Source organism: Sus scrofa, chromosome 2, assembly GCF_054392235.1.
Source record: "Sus scrofa isolate SSC_HxYL_T2T_F1_AM1 chromosome 2, Sscrofa_HxYL_maternal_Yorkshire_Landrace_v2.0, whole genome shotgun sequence".
In the NCBI taxonomy this organism is placed as follows: Eukaryota; Metazoa; Chordata; class Mammalia; order Artiodactyla; family Suidae; genus Sus; species Sus scrofa.
The window spans coordinates 158,240,725-158,266,847 of NC_139384.1; the positions used below are offsets into that span (position 1 = coordinate 158,240,725).

At 44.3% G+C, this 26,123-nt stretch overlaps 3 protein-coding genes across 62 annotated transcripts in view; 2 read left to right on the top strand and 1 right to left on the bottom strand.

Moving 5' to 3' along the window:
* The window catches only part of TCERG1 (transcription elongation regulator 1), a 64,147-nt gene extending 51,585 nt beyond the window's left edge, over positions 1-12,562 (top strand). For 31 of the 50 annotated variants that reach the window (XR_014839009.1, XR_014839011.1, XR_014839013.1 and 28 more), the window contains 7 exons: positions 186-336; positions 4,898-5,062; positions 5,275-5,457; positions 7,922-8,101; positions 8,840-8,923; positions 10,244-10,344; positions 11,497-12,562. Coding sequence is in view for 25 of the 50 variants with exons in the window: in XM_085014928.1 (XP_084871054.1) it covers positions 186-336; positions 4,898-5,062; positions 5,275-5,457; positions 7,922-8,101; positions 8,840-8,923; positions 10,244-10,344; positions 11,497-11,698 (1,066 nt within the window). In the remaining 25 variants the exon portion in view is untranslated. Of the gene's footprint in view, positions 1-185; positions 337-4,897; positions 5,063-5,274; positions 5,458-7,921; positions 8,102-8,839; positions 8,924-10,243; positions 10,345-11,141; positions 11,236-11,496 lie in introns of all 50 variants that reach the window. The other 19 variants (XR_014839010.1, XR_014838993.1, XR_014839012.1 and 16 more) reach the window with 1 other exon arrangement.
* Positions 12,563-14,097: 1,535 nt separating this feature from the next.
* On the bottom strand, positions 14,098-23,724 carry GPR151 (G protein-coupled receptor 151). 6 transcript variants are annotated; one of them, XM_085014958.1, is made up of 3 exons: positions 21,582-23,724; positions 19,676-19,827; positions 14,098-17,350 (listed from the first exon to the last, which is right to left on the bottom strand). In XM_085014958.1, exon 3 carries the CDS (start codon positions 17,108-17,110, stop codon positions 15,845-15,847), a length of 1,266 nt encoding a protein of 421 aa, XP_084871084.1. In that variant the 5' UTR covers positions 17,111-17,350; positions 19,676-19,827; positions 21,582-23,724; the 3' UTR covers positions 14,098-15,844. The 6 variants fall into 6 exon arrangements, with proteins under 6 accessions (XP_084871084.1, XP_084871086.1, XP_084871087.1 ...); XM_085014960.1 differs by lacking the exon at positions 19,676-19,827 and having other exon boundaries at positions 22,458-23,238; XM_085014961.1 differs by lacking the exon at positions 19,676-19,827 and having other exon boundaries at positions 21,582-21,752.
* The window catches only part of LOC146405812 (uncharacterized), a 107,016-nt gene continuing 103,611 nt past the window's right edge, over positions 22,719-26,123 (top strand). For all 6 annotated transcript variants that reach the window (XR_014839025.1, XR_014839024.1, XR_014839022.1 and 3 more), the window contains exon 1: positions 22,719-23,079. The gene's annotated coding sequence lies outside the window, so the exon portion shown is untranslated. The remainder of the gene's footprint in view (positions 23,080-26,123) is intronic.

Genomic DNA, 26,123 nt, shown 5'->3' on the forward strand with positions numbered 1-26,123 from the left:
ATAGCATAGATCTCTAACCACATTTTCGCCCTTTCGCCCTTTTTACGCCTCTCTGTGGGCAGGTGTTGGGACTCGTTCTGTCTAACTGGAGCATGTTCTTACTGGGAAAGTGGTGTCATCTGCTGTACCTTTGTGCCAGCAGAAATAGCTCTGCCACAGTTAGCACACTTACTGTTTTGTTACAGAGCTACTTTTAGTGAATTTGCAGCCAAGCATGCTAAAGACTCAAGATTCAAAGCAATTGAAAAGATGAAAGATAGAGAAGCCTTGTTTAATGAGTTTGTGGCAGCTGCAAGGAAGAAAGAGAAAGAAGATTCGAAGACGAGAGGTGAGAAGGTAAGACGATTTTCGTTTCAGTGGTGTGAGTGGTGGGAGTTGGAATGGGTGGGGACTGAGCCGGTGTTGCATTTCTGATCTCAGTTGGGCGTAGATATCAGGACCCACATTTATTGTTTAGCTTTTAAGTTAACTTTTTAGAGTTGTTTATATGTGTGTGTTCTATCACTTTGCTTCAGTCGTGCATTGTTTTAGTAGTATCACTAAACTGTATAGATTTTCTTAAAATATCACTAAGATGAGTAATAAGCCCAGGACTGTTTGTAGGCCTGTCTCTTCTTCACGGGCGCCTGCCTGCTGAGATTTCATGGTTCTTTATAGGTAGTAACATTTAAATTTCAAAAAGCTTCTTTATCTTTTTTGCTCTCTGAAAGATAGCATTTTAGTGACTTTCTAATCTTTTAGTAAACATATCTTACATATAAATTACTGCTGATCAGAATTAAAGGTCAGCCATTAAAGATGAATGAATTCCAAATGTCAGTTGGTGGCAGTGTCAGGAGGAGAGGAGCTCACCACTGGGGAGGTAGACTGGCACGGAGATGGCACCACTGGTGCGTGAGCCATCACAGCATGCCACCCTCTCCTCAGTGTCCCTGCATGCTCTGTGTGTGGAGACAAAGAACCTCTCAAGCATTATTTCTGACATTTAACATTGCCTCTTATTCCAGAAAGTTAAAATGTTACACATTCTATTAAGAAATGTTACTAATGGAAGTAACACCACTCTTACTGGGAAGAAGCTACTTTCATTGAAAATAGCAACAGTATTAGGTGAAGTAATTCCTGAAATTTCCTGATTTTCCGATTTATTGTGCTTCAAGGTAGATTTTTTTCTAGCATTATTTCACTGTTAACTTTTTTTGTTAAATGATTGGAAACGAACAAGATTGAGTTCTACATAAACATTTTATCTGCTGAATTATAGTCGTATCAGTGAATGGTTTGCTGCTTTTGACTTTTAGTTAGAACCTGTTTGGTTAAAGAAAACCAAGGAAATAAATGATTGATGTCATATGGTTGCTTTTAAACAAGTTGAAATGCAAATGCTCTTTTCATTTGTTAACTAATACTCTTTTTCTAAACATTTTTTTTGATAACTATTTTATGTATTCTGTTTTAGAACAAGAGAATAGACTTTCTGGTTTAGTGCTGTGCAGCCTGTCAGCCAGTTCAGTCTGACAGGTGTTCAGTCACTGATACACAGAGTATCGTGGGATAGTCTGGTGAGGGAAGAAGTGGTATCTGGGGGGTGACTAGCTTCCCGCAGTTCCTGTACATTAGGTTTTATTCAGTCTTCTTTACCAAGTAGTGAGAGCTGTGTCTAGAATGTGTTAATAAAAATAAGAAATTAAATAGACATTACAGCTAAAATAAACCTAATGAATTCAGCTTTATTTTCTTTTGATTGTAAAATAAGAATTCTCTAAATCAGAGGTTTAGCTTTGTACTATAACATTTTTTAAAAAGACAGGAAATTACTGAAGTGAAACTTTCTCACCCACTTTAAAGAATGCAAGCTTACTAGGCTATGATAGCAGAACTCTTTAAAGGTTTAGATGTGGTTTATTTTATGTTTACATTTTGAGAAGTAGCTCATTAATGAAGTTTTATCACTTAATGACTTTCACTGTATATTCTTATGAAGTATATTGTCAGTGCATTTTTTAAAAAATTACAGTTAACTCTGTGTAATTGAATAGTAAACTAGTGTATTGGAGTTTTGTTGTTCTTATGATTCCCTAACCCATCTTTGTAACCTTCAGAAAAGTGAATCAATAACTGAACAGTAAAAATGTGAAGGTAGTTATTTGTTGAGTCAAAAACCTGTGAAGGACATTGACTTTTGGTGAAATCCCTTTTTTCTCTTTAGTAAACATTTTCAGGCTGAAAGGTTCAGTCATCATTTTCATGTAAATTCCATTGGTAGTTTTATTTTAAATGACCTTAAAACTGTTTTACTAAACTGGACAGTTTTGTTTGCTAGAGTAGCTACCCTCAAGTTTTTATTATAATTTTATTATAACTAATTTTTATTAAATTGTATTTCAAATAATTTTTTTTGGAGCGGTAAATTTGAAGTTGCACGCCATGGAGTTAATGCTTTTATCAAGTCGGTGTTTTTCCTCTCCTCCCTCTCTTTTGAATGGGCTGCTGAACAATTTTTGTTACAGTATATTTGGCTGAGGAAACAGTTTCTCCCCTTTTGCTTTTGTTTTTTGATTTTTTTTTTTTTGATTTTTTTTTTTTTTTTTTGGCCGCACCTGTGGTGTGTGGAAGTTCCCCGGCCGGGGGTCAGACCTTTGCCCCAGCAGTGACAGTGCTGGATCCTGAACTGCTGCATCACCAGGGGGAACCCCCTTATTTCTCCCCTTTGAATGAAACAGTTTAGATGGTAAGGTACTTTCATTTTGGAGAGAAGAAAAAAGGGGCAATAGGGTCTTGAGTTGTTGCTAATGGTAACTGACTTTTTTTTGACATTTATGCCGTTGTTAAATAATTCTTCTCATACAAATGGCAGCTTCAGTAAGCCATTTTTAGCCTGTCATGGTAGTATCCACAGTGAAAGGAAGTTAAAATTTAATTTTATTTAAAGTTCAGTTTGTTTACACCTCATGCATTTTTAAAACTATATGGTAATCCTTACTTTATGGGCTTCAGATCTAATGTTTGAAAATTTTCTAAGTTAATATAAATTTCTGTGGTTTAGGCTCCCATTTGATACAGCTTATGTGTTTTTTATTTAGCATAAATTTTGTAAATTTTGCCTTCTAGTTATCCTGTGCATCTGGGAATTCAGTGTTCATGGTGTCAGATACAAAGTAGGCAGCAGAAAAGTTATGTTGCATCACTGTATGAAGCAGTTTATCGCTTTCTAGAAATACTGGGTTTATGAGTTATTTCTCATTAATCCAAATAAAGTCCAGAACCAAGTTCAGTGAGTGGAGAAATCCACAGCCAATTAGCTCTTGGGCTTTTTTTTTTTTTTTTTTTTTGCTTTCTAGGGCTGCACTTGCAGCATATGGAATTTCCCAGGTTGGGGGTCCAATCAGAGCTACAGCTGCTGGCCTACCCCACAGCACAGCCACGCCAGATCCGAGCCACATCTGTGACCTACACCATAGCTCACGCCACTGCCAGGTCCTTAACCCACTGAGCGAGGCCAGGGATTGAACCCACAATCTCATCATGGTTCCTAGTCAGATTCGTTTGTGCTGCGCCATGATGAGAACTTGTTTTTTAAAAAAATTCTTCGATGCAGAAACTCTGTTTCTTAAAACTTTACAAGTGTTTTCCAGAAAGGATATCTACCTCCCTTTTAATCCTCTTTTATGAGAAATGAGGTTAAAGGGAGAAGTGAGAGGGCTGGAGTAGGCAGAAGGAATGAATGATTTTGTGCCCACACAGCAATTCTGATTCTGTTCCTCATTTCTCCTAATGCCTTTGGTCAGGTGGGAAGACAGTGTGTTTACTGTGGGGAAGAGAGGTTTCCAAGTATTGTATATAATGACACTAAAGGAGTAACATTATTAAGTACCTTTGTATTCTGTTACTCACTTGGGACTTGATTTGTTAAGAATGTTAATTTTGGAGTTCCCGTCGTGGCGCAGTGGTTAACGAATCCGACTAGGAACCATGAGGTTGCGGGTTCGGTCCCTGCCCTTGCTCAGTGGGTTAAGGATCCGGCATTGCCGTGAGCTGTGGTGTAGGTTGCAGACGTGGCTTGGATCCCGCATTGCTGTGGCTCTGGCGTAGGCCGGTGGCTACAGCTCCGATTGGACCCCTAGCCTGGGAGCCTCCATATGCTGTGGGAGCGGCCCAAGAAATGGCAAAAAGACAAAAAAAAAAAAAAGAATGTTAATTTTATTGGCCTTTATATTCTGGTCAAAGCATACATGTTTAATGATGAGAAAGTACAGAAAATCTGTAGTTTTTTTGTTTTAGGAATGACTAATGATGACCATAGAAATTCTGTAATTTTCTTACATATAAAGGTACAACATTAGTTGCTCTTTTTAAAAAATGTAAAGGCTTTCTCTTTGTTTTTATACATTTAACAGTATAGATTTAGGTTTGTTATGAATAGGACTTGCTGTTTGTGCTCAGTTATTTCTGGATTACCCTATTTGAACAGTTTTATTCATCTGCTTTTTAAAATATTCTTGCCATCTTGATGTTAAAGTATTTTACAGTTCATAAGCCTGAATCTTGGCTAAAAATAAGTGCAGATTCGTATTCTTTATAAAAACATGGCAGTTATGAGATCAGAAGTTAAAAACAGTTTAAAATTTTTTTCCTGTGTTTGAATAATTTTATTTAAGAATATGATTTGTTTTGAATTTGGTAGATTTTAAATGAGAGCCTATATGTGTATTGATTTTTATATTTCTCATCAAAGAGCAATTCTGAGAGTCTCTTAGTAAAATTCCACTCCGAATGCATTAAAAGAAGTTATTTTCATTTTTAAGGTAGTGAATGTTTTTTCTCGTCGTAAACAGTGATGAGGAATTTCTCATGGAATATTGTTTTCCTCCCACCCCACACCTGTTTTGAAATACAGATTAAATCGGATTTCTTTGAACTGTTATCTAATCATCACTTGGACAGTCAGTCTCGATGGAGCAAAGTAAAAGATAAAGTAGAAAGTGACCCACGTTACAAAGCGGTGGACAGCTCCTCGATGCGAGAAGACCTTTTCAAACAGTACATTGAGAAGATGGCCAAGGTAACCATGGAAGGGCAGAGGCTCCACTGCGTGACAGAGGCACTTGCGGTCGGCTTTGGGGTTTCCCTCATCACCGTGCTTCATAAAAGCTGGCGCGGGTGTTTCTGACATGAAAGTAGTTTTGAAGTTTTGTATTTGGCAGACTGGTTATTCTGTGGAGGCATGTTCTGATGGCGTTTGACGCGAAGGTTAATGTAATTTCACTTTTACAGAATTTGGACTCAGAAAAAGAGAAGGAGCTTGAAAGGCAAGCCCGCATTGAGGCAAGCCTTCGAGAACGAGAAAGAGAGGTTCAAAAGGCTCGTTCGGAACAAACGAAAGAAATAGATCGGGAGCGAGAGCAACATAAAAGAGAAGAAGCTATCCAGAATTTCAAGGCTCTTCTGTCTGATATGGTATATGATTACTTTTTTGCCTTTTTTCTCTAAAGTACTGGATATTCAAAATTATTGTCGCCTCATTAATGGACATTTTTATTTTCTTTAATTGACTCTTGAGAGATAATTTAGTAAGTTACCTATAAAGTATTTTATTTGTTAAGCCTTTTAAACTTTTAATTATTTATTTATTTTTGCTTTTTTAGGGCTGCACCCGTGGCGTATAGAAGTTCCCGGGCTAGGGGTTGAATCGGAGATACAGCTGCCAGCCTGTACCATAGCCACAGCAACACTGGATCCCCGACCCACTGAGCGACGCCGGGAACTGAACCTGCATCCTCATGGGTACTAGTTGGATTTGTTTCTGCTGTGCCACAACAGGAACTCTCCTATAAAGTAGTTTAAAATTGAATACTTGTTACTAACACGATTAGGAAAACCCTGGTTATTTGGTATTTGCCGAAGTTCGATGTTGTGTACATATAAAATTAACAATCTAATCTTAGTTGCAAAGCTTCATTTTATTGTTCCTGAGGAAGCCATCCTCAGTCATCCCGCACTTGCGTGCCAAGGTAATAAAGTATATGCTGAACATAGTTGAATCTCGGGGCGATTTGGGGTCCTCCTTGTGACCGTCAGTTACTGCACGTACGGATGGTGTGCTCTGGGCGCAGAACTGGAGGGGTGCTCACCCCAGGAGATGCCCTGGACTTTTCCTGAAAATCCTGCGACTGTGGGTTTTTTCTTTTTCTTTTTGTCTTGTTTTGTTTTGTTTTTGTCTTTTTTGCCATTTCTTGGGCTACTCACTGGGCATATGGAGGTTCCCAGGCTAGGGGCCGAATTGGAGCCGTAGCCACCGGCCTACGCCAGAGCCACAGCAACGCTGGATCTGAGCCGCGTCTGCGACCTACACCACAGCTCATGGCAACGCCAGATCCTTAACCCACTGAGCGAGGCCAGGGACCGAACCCGCAACCTCACGGTTCCTAGTCGGATTCGTTAACCACTGCACCACGACGGGAACTCCGGTTTTTCTGCCTGCAGTGTTTGTGCCCACAGGCCCTCCGCTGTTGGACCTGCTTTTCCCTTTTCTCTTTGTCCCTGTCTCTTCTGTTTGTTTTCTCTCTTCCAGTAGGGCTTCTCTCATGGTTCCTGCTGCTGCTTCTCATTTCTGCCCTTCCCTCTCCTGATCTGTTTTCAGTGACCTCTTTCTCTTTGGATGAGGACAGGCGGTTCCTGTTTTCTCTCCCTGCCTCTGCTCCCCTCAAATTGGTCCGCTTTACTGCAGTCTTAGAAGTCTTTGCCAAAGGCAAATCTAGTGACTTGTGTCACCCTTCTGGTTGCTTGCAGAGCGGGAATGGTCTCCTTCCTCCTCGTGGTTCTCTGCGTTTCCAGTTCCATGTCCTTAGCGCCATACGGAAGACAGTTCACTCCTGACTCCCCCCCTTCATGTTAGCCTGTCCTCTCTGGCTTCCTCTCCTGCCCGCCAAGCTCTCGCCTTGCTGAACTTAATGAGCCATACTTGCGTTTAACGCATCCTGCCCTTACACACACCAGTCGCCCACCTATGATGATGCGTTTACATTTCCTGCTCCAGGGGCCAGTTTTGTCATTGTTCAAGTGCACACTCAGATACCTCTTCTGTGGGGCCAGTCCCACCCCCTCTGGGCAGATTGGATCTCCCTGTTGCATGTGCCCCCTCGTGCTCAGCATATTCCTTTGTAGCACTTAGTGCACGTCAGTGCCTGTCTTCCCCTAAAAGAACGCAAGCCTTTGAAGGAAGGAATAGTGTCTTGGTTATTTTGTATTCCTGGTGCCCAGCTCACTGTTTTCCCTGATATGTTTTTAGGTCCTTGATAAATGTTGGTTAAATAAGTGTTTTTACGTTTTTCTTTTTTCTTAACCTTTCTGTCCTGCACCGTCCCTGTATTTCTCCGTGTTGGCAGCAGTGTGACTCGACTTGTAGTCCGTTACCATCGTGAAGCGTACCTTTCTGCTGGTTGCTGAACCAGCCAGACCTGTCATTTATCTGTTATTTTGTCCTCATAATGATGCTAGTTCCTGCTCATGTGTGGAAGTGTCACTTCCGGTGTATAGCTGTTAAGTCCCACTTTGAGTTCAGGCATTTTTCTTCCCTGCGAGCTGCTTGTGCTGCGGTAGCTCAGTGTATTTCCTCTTTGATTCATATCCATGTCTTTTGGTAGAAGTTGGTCAGATGTTCAGTAGCATGCCTAGATTCTTAGGGACCATGTGGATGGGGAGACACCTCCTCTTGATCCTTCCTGCCTCTGAGCCCATACTGTATAGCATGGCCGAGCTCTGGGAGGTGGCATCTCTAGCTTCAGTGCCTTGGCTAAGGTGGAGCCAACGAGAAGCTTCTTTTATTAAATACAGCGTTCCCAAGTCAAGCAAATTGGTCTTCTGTTGACAAAATACAAAAAAATAAGTGTGTTTGGTGATGGAGACCACTCTCTCTTTTTAGGTACGTTCTTCAGATGTGTCCTGGTCTGATACCCGGAGGACTCTTCGGAAAGATCACCGCTGGGAATCTGGATCCTTGTTGGAAAGAGAGGAGAAAGAGAAGCTTTTTAATGAACACATTGAAGCCCTTACCAAAAAGAAGAGGGAGCACTTTAGGCAACTTCTGGATGAAACTTCTGCAGTAAGAATCTCTTACTCTTCTATTTTAATCTAGATTAATCTTCGTTAATAATTCCCCAAAGCAAAACATTGACATGCCTTTTAATGTCATGGTCTTTAGAGCCATTACTGGAACTCATGGGTTTTAGGACACGTTCCTCTTTGATTTTTTTTTTTTTTTTTAAGTAAAATGTTGATGGTACTTTTGCTATCTAGAAATCACTTCCTTAAAACCAAAAAAGAAAGAAAGAAAGAAAAAAATTACTTCCTCCCGTGGTTTTCAAATCCGTGTCTGCTCCTGCGGTGATCCAGAAGGTCCTTAGCTGTGTGGGGTCCTTGGTCTGTCCTGATGACCAAGGTGATAGATGGCTGCTTTGGCCCATTTTTAGTTTGATACCACGGCCTCTTGTTTGGCAATTTGTAGAGTCTGTGGTTCAGGTTGTGTTCCCTGTTTATCTGCTCTCTGTTTGGTGAGGTTTCTTCAGAAGTTATGATGTTGCCCGTGGAGGAAGAGGGTTCACAGGTGCCTGTCTTAGGCCACCTTGAGAGCATGGCCATGGGCATAACTCGTGGCCAGCCAACAAACAGAAATTGCACTGAAGTGCCTCTCTGTCCCTAACGAGCCCAGTTATTCTGGGCATTCCACGAGATTTCGGGTTAGTGTGTAGCGTTACGTAACATTATGCACCACGTGTGCTGTGGTTTGACCCCTTCATAGAAGTGAGTTCTACCTAAGTTTTTCTTCACTTGTCTTTCAAAGATTACCTTAACATCCACGTGGAAAGAAGTGAAAAAAATCATTAAAGAAGATCCTCGGTGCATTAAGTTCTCCTCCAGTGACAGGGTAAGAGTTTGAGATTTACTTTCAGTTGGTTAGTGTTACTTGGGTGCTTAATCAGCACAACTAGTATCTTGACCAAAATGAAGGCGATGGTTTTAAGTGAATAACTCTTAAGTGTATGAAAAATAAATCTGAATTTTAAGTTCACATTAACTACTAACAGTTTCTACAACACAGTAGAAACTTTATAACTTTAATTCTTGGGGTTAAGCTTGTGTTTTGGGGATCTTCTAGAGATTTAATGAAGCTATAGTTTTTATTTATTGTGCATTCAGTCCCATTAGATATTTTCAGGCTGGCAGTTGGTATCAGGCTGTCAAAGTATTTGGCTCTTACAGCCACGCTAAGAGAGTTTCTTTTCCTTTCCTTTTTTTTAGGGCGGCACCCGAGGCATATGGAAATTCCCAAGTGAGGGGTCAAATTGGAGCTGCAGCTGCTGGCTTCCACCACAGCCCTAGCAACACCAGATCCGAGCCGTGTCTGCAACCTACACCACAGTTCACGGCACCACTGGATCCTTAACCCACTGAGCGAGGCCAGGGATCGAACCTGCGTCCTCATGGATGGTAGTTGGGTTTGTTCCTGCAGAGCGACAACAGGAGCTCCTGGCAGTTTCTTGAGTGCTCAGAGACTCGGGAGTGGGGCGCCAAGGGTCTGAGATAGTGACATCAGGGAAGGTGTCGCTCTTACTCCCGGCTCCGCTTTGTCTCTCGGCCTCTGGGTTCTTTCCTCCCATCATGCTCTGTGCTGGCCGCTTTCTCTAGGTCTAGGATCCAAAAAATGCATGGATTTCATACTCTCCTCCCGCATACTCCATTAGGTTGAATTTTAAAAGGGTGGGGGCAGCCTGTGTGTGGTGGGAAGGCGTGGTCGATCAGTAGCTGAAAGACCTAGGCTCAGTCTCTTAACTTCTCTGCTTGTTTGGGATTGAGAACAAGGTCTCATAAATTATGCCACATCACTGTCTTTTTGCTGGAAGATATAAATACAGTCTATAGGAATGCACATTTAACCCTTCATTTCCTAATTTTTGAAGAGTGTCTGCCCCTTGAGGTTGTTATGAAGGAGATAGCATTTTAAAACCTTCAGCACTGTGTAGCACATAGCAAGCCTTCGGGTTTTGGCTACTGCTAGTATATTATTTGATTTCTCATTCTTTTTGCCTTAAAAATATACATTGTATATTTTGCTTTTTAATGAATGTTACATGAAGAAAAACATATACTTTATTGATTTTTTTCTTTTGAATTATGTTGTGACTTACAAACTAATTTTGGAAACAGTGGAATATTTTTTTTTCCTAATCTTACTGTCTTTTTGCAGAAAAAGCAAAGAGAGTTTGAAGAATACATCAGAGACAAATACATCACAGCCAAAGCTGACTTCAGGACGCTCTTGAAAGAGACCAAATTTATCACCTATAGGTGTGTTCAGTGGAATGTTTCATCCTGGCAGTTGTTGTCTTACTAGTCCTTACTCTGGTGGCCAGAGCATACTTTGCATTCACACACATGTTGACATTATTAATTTTTAGGAGTAAGAAGAAGCCAGCTTTTATCAAATGCCGAATATACAGCCCATATCTACCTTACCTCTTTTTTTTTTCTTTTTTTTTCAAAGAAAGGGCCCAGATGTTAATTCTTATTTTGCGTTACCCACCCATCCAGTTTTTAAACATACTTTTGTTTTTTACTTCACTGCTTTTTTAGAAATATTCCCAGATATATGAGTTGTGTTTCATGAAGAGATTTTTTGAAATAATCCTTCACTGTCAATACTCACTGCCTCCTCTGAAGCCTGTTCATCGCTCATGCTAAAGGTTACAATCATCCTATTTAAGCTCAGCAAAAACATGTTTTTTCCCCTGAGAGGAAAGCAGTTTGCTGGATACTTTAAAAATTTTATAAAGTCAGCTTTAAAACAAGATTCTCTGTAACACACCCGCTAGTTCCCCATCCCCAACGAGTTACCGGGAAGGCCATTTTGCAGTTGCTTAGCAATCAGGAAACCATTTTTGTTTCGTGCTCCCGCTTTTCTTCCTTTAAGAGAAAACTTTGAAGCATCTTAATGAAGGGTTTGTGCTCGGGAGGACAGGAAGTGCTGAGGGTGTGGTTTTTAGGAATTTCGTCATTGGATTTTTTGGTCAGGATCCTTAATGTTTTGCAACAGCTTGGGCTTTTAAATTAGATGTGAAGTAAGACTTCTTTCTACATTTTTATAGTTAATTTAGTGAAAGATGTGAAAGTGAAAGCTTGTGAAAGATGCTGGGATTGGCAGCCCCGCAGACTGAAGTCCTCTGTTCATCCACAGAACAGGTACAGCACGGGCAAGATTACCCACCCGCCCTCAGCCCTGATCTGGAGGGACCACCAGTAGGGGTGGGAGGGTAATTCAGCTTCTGAGGCCCTTTCACTCCTTGGAGTCTTTGCTGAGGCGACTTACAAAGGTGACCACTGCAGTGAAATTTTTCTTAAAAAAATGGAAACACAATTAGGAACTAGATGGACATTTCCGCTCATTTCTGAAAGACCTGTGAACAGCAGTCAGTAATTCTTGGACTTCTTCTCTTATTTCAGATCCAAAAAGCTAATCCAGGAATCCGATCAGCACCTGAAGGATGTAGAGAAAATTCTGCAGAACGACAAACGGTATCTGGTACTAGACTGTGTGCCAGAGGAGAGGCGCAAGCTGATCGTGGCGTACGTGGACGACCTGGATCGCCGGGGTCCACCCCCCCCTCCCACGGCGTCAGAGCCCACCAGACGGTCAACAAAATAATTCGTACTACTCTTCCATAGGGGTGTCTGTTAATTCAAAACGCTTGCATGAGCCAATTTTCAGGTTTTTACATGTACGTGCATTAGTCAGACTATTGCAAAACCATCTGATGAACAGAAGGAGAAGCATTTGTGAACAGTTTCTGAACAGAGAACACTTTGGAAATATTTATGCTTTTCTTTGTGTGGCATGACTGACATACATACTCAAATATAGGCTGTCTCTAGTAAATAAAATCTTGAAGCTAAAAAAAAATCATCCTTTTATGAGGTGTGGAAGTCAGTGACTTGGTGGCGTTCTTTCTAGCAGTGTTACACATGCAAGGCGTGAGAGCATTTGTGGTTTGAACTTACAAAATGCAAAATACCACAGACTCCAAAAAAACCTAAGCTGGGGTTTGTTCTGTTTTGATTTAGTTTTTTAAAGCGGGTAAAAGAAAAAACACTGAAAATTGAATACTTATCTTCCAGAGGCCTAATGGACATACTTTTACCTTCGTCTCTAAAGAACACCTTAGTTTCATTTGTTCACTTTTGTGCTTTGATTCTCCCCTTTGAGTTATAGGCCCAAGTCTTGTTGTTTAGCCTAAGAGAAGATTTATTTAGTAATGTCTTCTCGGGTGTGGAACCACGGTCATAGCTGACATGTTGGCCGGACTAGGACTGCTGGTTAAACCCATTTTATTCACCATTAAGTCATCTTTATCAATATTCTGGATTAGACAACAAATGACCTTTCTTGGGTGTTCCCTGTAAGCTGTCCTCCTGTTTGAATGTTAAATTTTTGTTTCTAAAGTTTAATTTTAAGATGTTTGAATGTTCAGTTTATGTATTTGAATTACAATAAACCAGCCCTTTTTATATATGTGGATTGTATATGATTATTGTTATATAATTTATAAAGATTTCTTTTAAACCTGTTCTGAAACGCAACAGCAAATGTAATCTGACACCAAAAAGCTGCAATCTTGAATATCACAGCATTTTAAAAGGCTTGGATGTAATAAATGATAGCATAAAAAGCAAGGACTTTGTAAAGAAACATCTGGTGCCCTTTCTCAGTCTCTTAGCAGTAGCTTCCTGGCAAGCAGGTGCTGACCTCTTGTCTCTTCTCTCTTTCACATCAGCGTGTTGGTGACGGAGGCCCTTTGCCGGCCGCCTCGCCGCGTGTCGTGCACGTCATCCTGGGAAACTTACTTTTGATTCCTGGTTGGTCTTTTTAGCTCTGCGAACTCTCTAGTTTAAGAAAAGATTCCTCTGTTTCATTCCTTCATAGATTTCTAGTTTCAGAGTTACAACATAAATAAAATATTTAAGAAAAATGTGTTAATAGGATAATCTGTTTTCCCTTTTACCTCCCACCTGCTGTTCGGGCAACAAAACCTGGAAAGAAGGACTGCGATAGACCTGTATTGGTCACATGCAGGCAGACACAGGCACGCATCGCATGCATACAGAAAGTCACATCTCTGTGACTTAGTGCTTAGCTAAATAAATATTCTGAGTGTCACAGAAATTAGGTGAACTCTTTATGTAGAATAAATTTGGAATGGATTATCTAAGGTCTTAACCTATAAAATTGGTGATAGGGTATTTTTCTTTTCCCTTTTTTCTCTTTTTTTTTTTTCAAGTTCATTTAAAAAAATGCATTGAGGGATTTTTGAAGTTCGATCAGAATTGAAACTGAAGTGTTTGCAGAGGGAGCGCGTTATAGAATATGACTGTCCTAAAAGGCGAAATTTATAGGCTGATTTGTTTTTTTACTCTCAATCCCACATAGTAATTGTTTGCCCACTCACTCTGTTCTGTTTCTCACTGAAAAAGTGAGAAAAAAATGGTTTGTTGATACCTATTCTAATTTCCTACTTTTGCCGTAAAGTATTTGGAATTAAGTTTTCATATAAAGTTAAACTATTTTATGCAGATTTTGTTAAGGGATCAAGTCAGCTTTATATTAGGCTTTTTTTTTTTTTTTTTGAAGCGTGGTTTACAATGTCGTGTTAGTTTCAGGCACGCAGCACAGTGATTCAGTTACGCACGCAAACACACACACGTTCTTTTCCATCATGGGCTATTACAGAATACTGAGTATAGCTCCCCGTACTATACAGTAGGTCCTTGTTGGTCATTTTATAGGTAGTGTGTGTGTGTTAATCCTAAACTCCTAATTCATCCCCCAACTAGGTTCTGAATGAGAAGGTCATTGTAAGTGCCCCGTTTTCAATAGCTGCATCTCGATTTGGTGCTTGTGAGCAGACTCTTTCAAAGTACGTGGTGATGCGCTGTCCTCTGACACTCGTGTCAGTGCTAAGGTCGAACCGCCCGAACATTTAGCCCTGCTGAAGGTGATGCTTTCCAAAGCGGCAGGCAAGACAAAAGACAGCTTCTGGTCTCCAAAAGTGTCAGCGGGAAAACGTTATTGTTTTATTTGTTTACACGTTCATTGTCCAAACACTGTAAGCTTACATCCTACATCTACAGTAGAGAACAAAAGTCTTTAATTCAACTGGTTCATCACAGTGCTAAAGGTGATCCCAGAATATAACTATTGTCTCACAAAACAGTATTTTAGGTAAGTTAATTGTACTTCGTGTGATCTTGTGAGCCTCAGAGGTCTACCTTCTGGGTTAAAGCAAAACCATGACCGTTTATAAAGAGTGAACAAACCAAAAATCCCTCAGTCTAAACATCTTTGAAAAAACAAAAATTCCATCCATGGCGTAGTTACATAGTTTCTCCATTGCTTGCCCCAAATTTAGTTTCTTTGTTTTTTCCCAGAGAGTACCCCTTCAGTGAAAATATCCCAAAATTCTATTACAGACTAAGAATCAGGGTAAGTGGCTTTATTACACTTCACAGGGGGAAAATGTTTCGTAATTGTTTTACTGGCTATGCTTTGCTTTGGTATAAACTGAGCAGCTGCCTCTTACATTATACCAGTAATGTGTTTGGGAACAAAATTTAATTTTACTGCTTTGCTTTCTGCATTGCCTTGTTTTCTAACCAGATTCTGTCTTATGTCCATTGAATTTTTTCTTTTCCATGCTCATTTCTCCCCCTCTCTTCCTCCCTCTCTCCTCTGCTCTGCCCCTTCTGTTTGGTTGCTCTTGAACATTATAAATTAAAAACCTTGAGGTATTTAAAACGTTGGGCAGGGTTCAAGTTCAGTGTCACGGCTGTGTCTTTTTCAAGAAGGATGATCATCTTTATACTTGACGGTCGCCTTCAGTAGGTTATTACCTGCATCATTCACCATGGTTTCTAGCGTATCTTGAGAGAAAGGAGATACTGGGCAGGACGGATTGATTTCTGTTGGAGAAATGCCTCCTGCGACTCTTGGGGAAGAGGTGATTGCAAAGAGAAAGAAGGGTGGTTTTTTCTAAGTTCTTTCTCCAAGTCAGAAGGCAGAGTGTCATACTAAGCTGCTAAAATCCCTGGACTTAGAAACTGAAGACTCACTGAGGTGCTTCAGAAAGATCAGTGAAGCAGATTTTCGTGAAAGGCAAAGTCTGAGTGTATTTAAATGTAGCCAGAGTAAGCCGTGGTGTGGAATTAGCCCAGAATTGGAGGCAGTCATGTTTCGTAGCTCCCAAGCTTCCGCCATGGAAATGCCGTGTGGATTTTCATCAAGTAAGTTAACGTTTCTTAAGCAAATAGAGATGACTCATTAAAAAATGCGTTAAAGAAAAATTTCTTAAGTGAATGTGGAGTCTGAGCTTTTGTTATGTGAAATAAGGTTTGATAGGTGAAGTTAGAGTTAGCAGGTGCAGGAAGAAACTAAAGAGATTGAGCCTTTGACAGATAAGCTCTACTCCAGCCAATACTTCGCTCATCCTAAGGACTGCCCAGTAAAACAGCCATTGTGGACAAGTGACAGAAGAGCTGGCCTTTCTAAGCACTTGCGGCAGCAGCATCTTCCTACAACGAGTGTAGTTAAATCTTTGGACAGGTGGTAGTTCTGAAACATGGTTATTCTAAGGCAGCGTTCTACTCACCAGATTGGCACATTTGGAAAATGCAGGCTGCAAAGCATTTTTGTAACTCCTAATGGTAGAAAGTTGGATCATGTTTTATACGGCAGAGTCAGCAGCATGGATAAGCATCATTACCAATAAATACAGCCGTGGCCATCTGCTGTGCTTTGGACCTATTTGTCACGATCGCCTGTCTCCTGATCGTCGTGTTCCCAGGGGGCAGGGTCACTGTCCTGAACACAAGGGGCTGAGTCTCTCTCGTGCCAGAACTGCTCTACATCAGGCAGGGTGGGGATTTCTGCCTTGTCAGCTTTCCCTCGGCCGGAGGAGGGAGAGCCGGTCTCCCCTCTCTCTGGTATGGATGCTGGGGATGCCGGAACACTGTCGGGAAAGGCCTGTGAGTCGCCAGCAGGTGTCTCCTGCGACACGGAGGCCGTCGGACGCTTCTTGCTTATTACCCATTTCCACAAGCCTTCCCGGCCCTCCCTGAACTCCTCGGACGCCACCAGGAAGATGAGAGGGTTTGCGGAGGAGATGGAAAACATGAGGAGCTGAGACAGGGCTATAAAACCCTGCGGTGGGGCCGGGCCGCCAGCCTTCAGATGCCATGTCCACAGCCACGCTACCCACTCAGGGAGCCACAGCAGAGCAGAGGTGACGGCCACGCTCAGCAGCATCAGTGTGAGCTGCCTCGAGCGCATCTGGTCCCTCAGGTTTTGAGGCTTAGTGCCTCGTTTCCGGCATTGGCCATAAGCTCTCCAGAAGTAAAAGCTGGCAAAGAGCGATGGCAGGCAGAACACCAGGAGAGGGTAGAGCTTACCAAACACGGACATGAACTCTCGGGCCACGGCGGGTACAGCCACGAGGCACATCTCCACGCCTGCATGGTGCCTGGTGGTGCTGAAGAACCACTCCGGCAGGGGCAGCAGACAGGCCACAGCCCAGATGGCCCCCAGCACCGACCAGATGGTGCAGCTGTGGGTGCTCACTTGCCCGGCTGGGTCCCTGGCGTGCGCGCAGCACACTTTGGCCACTGCGACGATGGTCAGGCTCTTGGCTGCCATACACGTGTGGATGAACCAGTCAGAGGACTTGCAGACAAACCAGCCTAGATCCCAAACGCCTCTGGAGTACGCCGTGGCTCGGACAGGTGCAGAAAACAGCAGGAGGGAGAGGTCAGCCAGGCTGAGGTTGAGAATCAGGGAGTGGATCAGGGATGGCTTTCCCTTGCGGGCGCCGCGAAGGAGGACGCCGACCACGCACAGGTTCCCCACGGAGCCCACCAGGCAGACGGCCACCAGGAGAGCTGGCACCGTGCTCCTCCAGTCCTTGGAGTCGGAGGGCAGGTACCCACCGGCAAAGTGCAGGTGAGCGAAAGACACGTTCATGGTGCTCGAGTTGGAGTTGGCCAGGGCGGCCGGCGGCATCCCCTTTTCCATCCAGCCCCTTCCTGCAGAAGCGAGCTTCTTTTTGTCTTTCCGCCTTGGCTCTTTGGCGTGGGGAATAAATACGCCTTCGTCAGTGTCAAGTGACACCACTGGGCCCTCCCCTCGCTTGTCTCCTGAAAGGAGGCTGTGGAACAAGGTTGGAGGCTTGCTGTGCCTTGACTGCACGGAGCGACGGGCAGCGGGAGGGCATGGTTGAAGCTCATTAGCAAGTCTGATATCCAATTGTCAGTCCTGTGGAGTCAAAAAAAAAAAAAAAAAAAAAAAAGCCATCAATGATGAATGAGGAGAACACACAGGGGAGCGGGGTATGTTCCTGGAGGGTCCCTGGGGCCAGTCAAGGCAATTATTTTCCACTAGCTGTTTCTAAAAATTTGACTGCGGACTGAGACTCAGTAAACACCACCCCTGACCAGCCGAATCCTTTACACTCAAGCATGCATCCGAATCACCTCCGTCCAGCAGGTCTGGAGGAGGGCCCCAAGACGTGCCTTGCTAACGAGTTCCCAGGGTGTGTTGATGCTGCAGGTTGGGGAACCACACTGTTTTAAAGGAAGAACCAGATGCCTCCTCCCTCCCCCTCCCTGCAGGGAGGGACTTCCTCTTCTTTCCCCAACCCTCACCCCTGCTTCAGTCCCACCAGCACCTGACTGCGATCAAACACACCGGGCTCAATAAGGAGAGACATCATCAAACACACCGGGCTCAATAAGGAGAGACGTCTGCTGGAAAGATGTCCTATTTAAAAAATCGAATCATCCGACTTCCTGCTGTGGCTCAGCTGTAAGGAACCCGACTAGGATCCATGAGGTCGAGGGTTCGGTCCCTGGCCTAGCTCAGTGGGTTAAAGGTCTGGTGTTGCCGTGAGCTGTGATGTGGGTCAAAGAGGCAGCTCGGACCCAGTGTGGCTGTGGCTGTGGTGTAGGCTGGCAGCTGTGGCTCCAATTTGACCCCTAGCCTGGGAACTTACATTGCTGCACTTACGACCTAAAAAAGACAAAAAGATAAATAAAATTAAAAAAATCTAATTATTGATTTAATCTATTGTGAATTTTTTAGAGGTGATTTTAGAGCACTTCGTGAGAATGGGTTTATATGCTAATCCGACTTTTAAACAACTGATGGTGATTAAAGCAACCAAATGATGAATTAAGCTTCAGAGAGAATTCCTAGAGGATTTACTGAGACAAGCGAAATAAAAGAAAAATAAACAACATCTCTGTGGAAGACATTTAAGAGATTTAAAGAAAGTGACACTTTAAAGTTGGGAAAAGCGGGAGTTCCCTGATGGCCTAGAGGGTTAAGGGTCTGGCGTTGTTGCATCTGTGGCTTGGGTTGCTGTGGCAGAGGTTCAATCCCTGGTCCAGGGAATTCTGCATGCCAAGAATGCAGACAAACAAATGAAAAAATCCTTGGATAAAGTGGTTTTAGAATCAGTCTTGAACATTTTAAGTGAGCAGCAGAAAGGTACTGGAGGAGATCAGAGGAGTTGTACTTGTTAAAGGAAAGGAGTTTGTGTAATTAAAAGATTTTTGGGAGTTCCCGTCATGGTGCAGTGGTTAACGAATCCGACTAGGAACCATGAGGTTGCGGGTTCGGTCCCTGCGCTTGCTCAGTGGGTTAATGATCTGGCGTTGCCGTGAGCTGTGGTGTAGGTTGCAGACGCGGCTCGGATCCCGAGTTGCTGTGGCTCTGACGTAGGCTGGTGGCTACAGCTCCGATTCGACCCCTAGCCTGGGAACCTCCATATGCCGAGGGAGCGGCCCCAGAAATGGCAAAAAGACAAAAAAAATAAATAAATAAAATAAAAGATTTTTGTGTCCTACTCTGGGCTGAACAAAAAATGCTTCAGGTCCTGTCATGGAGAATGTGCTGAGCTCAGAGGCTGACCTCTGGGTTCTGGTTCTAGCTCTGCTTTCACCAGTTTTCTCTGGAAACAAGGATGGCATTTAAAAATTCCTCAAAGGAAAAAAAAATTAAAAAAAAAAAAAAGGAGTTCCTGTTGTGGTGCAATGATTAACGAATCTGACTAGGAACCATGAGGTTGCAGGTTTGATCCCTGGCCTTGCTCAGTGGGTTAAGGATCCGGCGTTGCCGTGAGTTGTGGTGTGGGTCGCAGATGCGGCTCGGATCCTGCATTGCTGTGGCTCTGGCGTAGGCTGGTGGCTGCAGCTCCGATTCAACCCCTAGCCTGGGAACCTCCAATGCCACTGGAGCGGCCCTAGAAAAGGCAAAAAGACAAAAAGATAAAATGAAATAAAAAAAAAAATTCCCCAAAGACCCAGAACTCAACAAATAAGTATTGACGGAAATTCTGCATATTGGGGGGAAGTTGTCACTGGTGAGGGGCTTACCTTTTCTGTTTTCTTTCCATTTCTCTCTAGGAAGTAGTGGTACCTGGGAAACCGTACACTGGGGGTAAGGTCTTGTCCCCGCACCCCCCAGTTAGCGCTGTGGACAATAAAGTTTCCTTAAGCCTCCATAGCACCACTTTTGGGGGTGAACAGGCCCCCAGGGTCTTATGAGAAGGCAGTTGGGAGGGGATATGCAGAGCAACACCTGAGGACTACTTAGAGGCGACGGATGCTTTGTGGGTCCGAGGCTGCAGCAAGGCCAGTTCTAGCTGATGACGTGTGGAAACCATCGGTTCAGGACCAGAAAGCAAACACTACTTGACATTACGGCTTGTAACTTTGGGATGTTCAAGGGTCCTGAGAGGTGGAAAATAAAAAACCAAATGGATTCAAGAAGGCTTTAACAGTATCGAGGTTGGACTCTTTTTTTTTTTTTTTTTTTTTTGGAAATAATTGCAAACGTGTAGAAGAAATGCAAAAATAGTACAAAAAATTCTTGTACATTTCATTCTGATTTTCTATTAACGTGTTGGAATATTTGTGCACATGGGCTCTTTCTACACACACACACACACACACACACACACCCCTACCTACCTATGTACACATATTCGCATTGTTCTATGAACTACCTGAGGACTGGAAGTGAGTTTTTGAGTTTTCTTCCTGGATTATCACTAGATAAAAAAATCAAAATGAGACTGTGTGGGGAGTTCCTGTTGTGGCTCGGCAGAAATGAATCTGACTAGTATGCATGAGGACACGGGTTCGATCCCTGACCTTGCCCAGTGGGTTTAGGATCCGGCATTGCCGTGAGCTGTGGTGTAGGTTGCAGATGAGGCTCAAATCCCTCGTTGCTGTGGCTGTGGTGTAGGCTGGCATCTGTAGCTCCAATTCGACCCCCAGCCTGGGAACCTCCATATGCCACAGGTGTGGCCCTAAATAGACAAAAAAAAAAAAAAAAAAAAAAAAAAAAGAGAGAGAGAGAGAGAGAGAGAGATTCTCTCCTTTGGCAGTCATCACCCAATCCAAATCTTTGTCTCTTGGCATATCAGCACTCTTTAGCTGTTTGACCAATGTAATATGTAGCTTGCATCCATTTTTTCTTTTCTTCGTTTTAACATCATTTCCATTTAAAGGACAAAGGTAAGTTAGCAAACCTAAAATATCATCGTGTATATTTTTCTTATGTGCTTTATAAACTGAAGTTATTTTGATGTTTGTGGAGACCATATGCATTTAAAATGCAGGATGAGGAGTTCCTGTCGTGGTGCAGTGGTTAATGAATCCGACTAGGAACCATGAGGTTGCGGGTTCGATCCCTGGCCTTGCTCAGTGGGTTAAGGATCTGGTGTTGCCATGAGCTGTGGTGTAGGTTGCAGACGCGGCTCGGATTCCCGTGTTGCTGTGGCTCTGGCGTAGGCCAGTGGCTAAGGCTCTGATTAGACCCCTAGCCTGGGAATCTCCATATGCCGTGGGAGCGGCCCCAGAAAAGGCAAAAAGACAAAAAAAAAAAAAAAAAAAAAGAGATAATTGAATTATTTAGAATTGCTTAAAAAGAAAAAACAAAACAAAACACTCTTTCTCTAATACCCCTGAGTCTATGAACCCAAGAGGTTTAGCGAACAGTGGGGAGGAGTGAAGAATTGGGCAAAATATAAAGTAGTTAAAAAAATAAAATAAAATGCAGGATGAAGGAATTCTTGTGTGATGCAGCAGGTTACGGATCCCAGTAGTTTGGGTCACTGCTGTGGCGTGGGTTTGATCCCTGGCCCGGGAAGATCTGGGTGCTACTGGTGGGGCCAAAAAACAGAGAGAGGATTAAATGCTGGAAACAACGGTTCACCACTTGGTGACTGGACGAAGAAGTGGCTGTATTCATACAACGGGCTACTGTCCAGGAACACATGGAGGAACCTCACAAATCCTGTGCTGAGTGAAAGAAGCCAGAGGAAAGGATGACATGAGATTCCATTTACACCAAATGTCCAGAAAAGGCAAATCTATAAGACTGAAAGCAAAAGAGTGATTCCCCAGAGTTTAGGGTGGGGAAGAGGAGTGACTGCAAAGGGGCACAAAAGACCTTGGAGAGAGAAGTGTGCTCTCATTACCTTCTCACAGCAGATGGCATGGGGCTTAGAGAGGTGAGCCCATGCCCATGGGGCTGTAGGTCCCACAGCTAGTAGGTGAGGGAGCTGGGACGGAGGCCCCCATGGGTCTGACCCCGAGTCCAGGTTCCAGAACTAGCGTTCGCAAGTTGGACGCTCTCCTGCCACCACGGGAGGTTGTGGGGTGCTTGCTGTTCTCTAAGGACTGTGACTGTGATATTGGCAGAGGTCACGTCCACAAGCTGGCGTTGAGCCCTTCTGCCCTGGGAATACAAATCTCGTGTATTGTTTTTTCTTATCTTCTTTTTGGGGACCTGAAACGGTGAGTCTAGGACAGGACCTGGGGACTGATTGGAATACCTGGGTCTAAGAGGGAGCTGGGTGCTTCTGATGGCTGGGTCCAAGAGAGGGACTGGGGTGCCTGCCCTGGGCGTAGATGGATACAGGGCACATGGGCTCCCTTGGTCCTGGAGGAGGAATCGGCAGCTTGGATTGTGTCTGGGTCCAGGACAGAAGCTGAGCCTGGAATCAGAGCTTGGATCTTATGTGAAGCAGGTGTGGGTGTGGCATTAGAGTCCTGGATCCCGTGGTTCTAGGAGGGAACCCAAGGCCCTAGACCCCCCAGTTCAGGAGGGGAGATGGTTCCATGAGTCCTGGAGGAGAAGTAGGTGGCCTGGGTCCCTGGGTCTGGGGGATCCCTCGGTTTCCTCCAGCTCTCGGGCCACCCCGCCCCTGGAAGCATAGGTCTCCAAGGCCTCAAGCAGGCAAGGGCCTGACTCACCCAGCCAGACTCCTGGGGGCGCTAACCTCGTCCTTGGGTATTTTCCTTTCAGTGAGTATTTGCTGAGCCACGCCCCCTGTGCCAAAAACAGTGCTCACCCCTTTTCTTGAAATGCTACCCTCCAGCTGGAGAGATGAACCAACCAGAAGCTGCAATGACAGGGCTACAAGGATCCTGACCAATGATGCTGTAGGAGGGACAGCTGAGCAAACACACCAGCAAAACAGCTTTTTCTCATCAGAGAAGTCAGTAGGGCTTCCTCCCCAACTCTCCTTCCACCTGGGGCTCTGCCGGCTCTGAATGTGGCAGGTGAGGCTCTGGGAGGAGCAGAAGGCATCAGGCGGGGCTTCTTGACCAGCAGCAGTTTGTTGGCTCCTAGAGCTTAAGACGTGCTCGGTTCCGCCTCTGCGCGCCCGAAAGAACTCAGCCCTGGGTCTGCCCTTTCTTTGCTGCCCTCCCCTCCGCACTCCCACTCCCAAGGTCAAGAAAAGGCTGTCAGGCCCGGCTGGTGCTCCCTTCTTTGCTGATGGCCTGGCTTGGCCGAAGCTTCCTTTCTCCAGCCCTCTGATGGGGCCCCGCTTTGGACCGCAGTGCCTTGTTTCTGTGGAGCTCCTTTGCTGTGGGGCCTTCCGGAGTGAAATGCCCCGTTATTTAGCGTCTGGTGTCTTGGAGTGTCGTTCCGGGCTGCGGACGCCAAGCTGAGTGACAGCCCATCTTAAGGTAAGGGTTGGGTGGTTCTGGCTGGGTGTGAATTGCCTCTCCTACAAGACGGCGCTTCCCCCGTTCCTCCTGTTCCCGCTGTCGGTTGGGTAGGGACGTCTGCTGCAGAGACGGTGGAACGAGGTGGATTGTGTGGTCAGTTACAAGGCGGTCCCGTCTGGAAGTGTCGTTATCAATAACCATTTCTTAAGTAGTGGCAGGTGTATCCAGGCGTGACGGCCATCCCGAGTCTTTCAAATTCCACGAACTGGGGGTCAGGAGGTCTGAGCCCCGTTTCTGTAAAATGAGGCTGTTCGATCTGCGAGGGCCCCTTTTGGGTTGTCTGTGTCACAACTTCATTTTGTAGGCGGGAGGCAGAGGCTCAGAGAGTATAAGGGACCAGCTCTAGGTCATTTCGTTCCTCGGTAGGTGGGCACCAGCTGGGATCCAGGAATCTTAGCTGCCAGGTGGAGGCTTTTTGTCCTTCATGCGTCTTGGACTTTTTTCTGCCAGTTTTTTTCACCTTTGTTAATAACTTGGGGTTTGACTTTCTGGAGGAGAAAATTTGGACAAAGATCCTGAAGGCTCTCTGGAAACCAAGAAGTTGGTGAGAATGTAAGGAGGTAAGCTGGTACGCACTGTACCAGCTCATGTCGAGTTTAAACTGTCTTTTCTTCAAAAAAACCCAAATTTCTAGTCCCGTCGAAACACACCTGTGGGAGTTCCCACTGTGGCACAGTGGGTTAAGAGCCCTCAGCGGCTGCCTGGATTCAATCCCTGGCCCGAGAACTTCCACGTGTGGCCATTTAACAAAACAACACAAAACACACAGCTGTGGCTCATACGATGATGGATTTGCTTTTATCAGTTTTTTTTTTTTTTTCTTGCGAGTGTTTGTTTGCTTTTTGCACTGTTGGAATGAAAATTGTGATTGTTGGGAGTTCCCGTCGTGGCGCAGTGGTTAACGAATCCGACTAGGAACCATGAGGTTGCGGGTTCGGTCCCTGCCCTTGCTCAGTGGGTTAACGATCCGGCGTTGCCGTGAGCTGTGGTGTAGGCTGCAGACGCGGCTCGGATCCCGCGTTGCTGTGGCTCTGGCGTAGGCCGGTGGCTACAGCTCCGATTCGACCCCTAGCCTGGGAACCTCCATATGCCGCGGGAGCGGCCCAAGAAATAGCAACAACAACAACAACAACAAAGACCAAAAAAAAAAAAAAAAGAAAAAAAAGAAAATTGTGATTGTGGCTGTGTCTTCTGTTATAATGTGATGAGAGACCCAAAGTGACCCTGGAGGAGAACTGGCTCGGGGACCGAGTTCCACAGTGATGACGGTTTCATTTTTGTGGGGGCCACAGTCCTAGGAGGACCGCAAGTAAAGAACGGACACATGTATGCCCAGACTGGTTAAAATCATGCTTTGGGCACAAGCAATGATCCTGGCTACAGCTGCCTGGTTTTTGTGGCGTACTGTTGGCTGTGTGCTCTTCCTGAATGACATGTGGACGTGGTGATCTGTGGGAAGCAGAACAGGGCTCTGTTCAAGGTGTAGTTAATAAATGTTACAGGAGTTCCCATCATGGTGCAGGGGAAACGAATCGACCAGGAACCATGAGGTTGTGGGTTCGATCCCTGGCCTTGCTCAGTGGGTTAAGGATCCAGCGTTGCCGTGAGTTATAGTGTAGGTTGCAGATGCAGCTTGGATCTGGTGTTTCTGAGGCTGTGATGTAGGCCAGTGGCTACAGCTCTGATTCGACCCCTCGCCTGGAAACCTTCACATGTTTTGGGTGCGGCCCTAAAGAGACAAACAAACAAAAAAAACAAGAAAAAGTTATAAAATACCCAACATTAACTTGGATTTAGAATTAATATTGGATCTATTTCGTCTTAATTTTTTTGTTTTTTTGTTAACCAATACGGTTGATTATTATAAAGGCTCTACTAAGACCAAATCATTTTCATCTTTGTTTGACTTGGGCATATGTAATCATGGCATTGCTGTTTCAGTTGTGTAAAGTTTGAGACCTATACTTCTGGTAACCACTCGCAATTTAATATTTCTAATTCCCATCTGTTTTAAATAATATGTTCCTGTAACCATGCGGTTCTACAGCTACCAAGAAGGCCACCCACCCCGAACTGCTGCTGGGCACGCAGTGCCCCCTTGTGGTAGCTCTAAATACTGGTTCAGTAGATGCAGAAAAGTGTCACGTTTGTGCCAAAGGCAGTTGGCGGGCACTGTGACTAACATAACATGCAAAAGAAAAGTTAAAGGAAGTTTAGGGAATGCTGTTGACTGGGACATGGATGCAAAATATTTTTAGGATGAGCCTCTTTGAGTATAGACAGGGGAAAATGAACACGGGAAATAAAAAATGGTTACAGATGCCCTTAACAGGAGAGTATCGTCTTCCTCCAGACTGTGGGTGGAGGACCAGCAGCAAGTGCCGTTTGAGAGCTTGGTAGAAATGCAGAATCCCAGGTCCCACCCCAGACCCCCCCCCCCATCAGAATCAGCCTAAAACAAGGACCTCAGGTGATTCGTCTGCCAGGTAAAGTATGAGAAATGCTGTTGCAAATTTCCTTAAAACGTGGTTCAATAGAATAGAGCCGGACTCTCCCGTCTGCTTCTGCATCCAATCTATTCAACCTGTGGGAGCATCAGTCATCACGTAGCCTCTAGATGCTCCACTGTGCCCTCCAGGGCGAAGGAGGGTGGAAAAGGTACATCATAGTGTAGTATTACTAAAAAATTAGTTTTGCTCTTGTAGACCTTCTGAAAGGGTCTCAGGGACACCCAGGAAACTGGGGGTTTAAAAGATGAAAGTGGCAAGTTCCCGTCATGGCTCAGCCGAAACGAATCTGACTGGTATCCAAGAGGGTGCAGGTTCAAGCCCTGGCCTCAACTCAGTAGGTTAGGGATCTGGTGTTGCCATGAACTGTGGTGCAGTTTGCAGAATAGGCTTGGATCTGGAGTTGCTGTGGCTGTGGTGTAGGCCAGCAGCTGTAGCTCTGATTCGACCCCTAGCCTGGAAATTTCTATATGCTGCCCTAAAAAGACAAAAAAA

What these genes read in the sequence shown, in the direction of transcription:
- GPR151 (XM_085014958.1), bottom strand. Translation starts at nt 17,110, where the DNA reads ATGGAAAAGGGGATGCCGCCGGCCGCCCTGGCCAACTCCAACTCGAGC.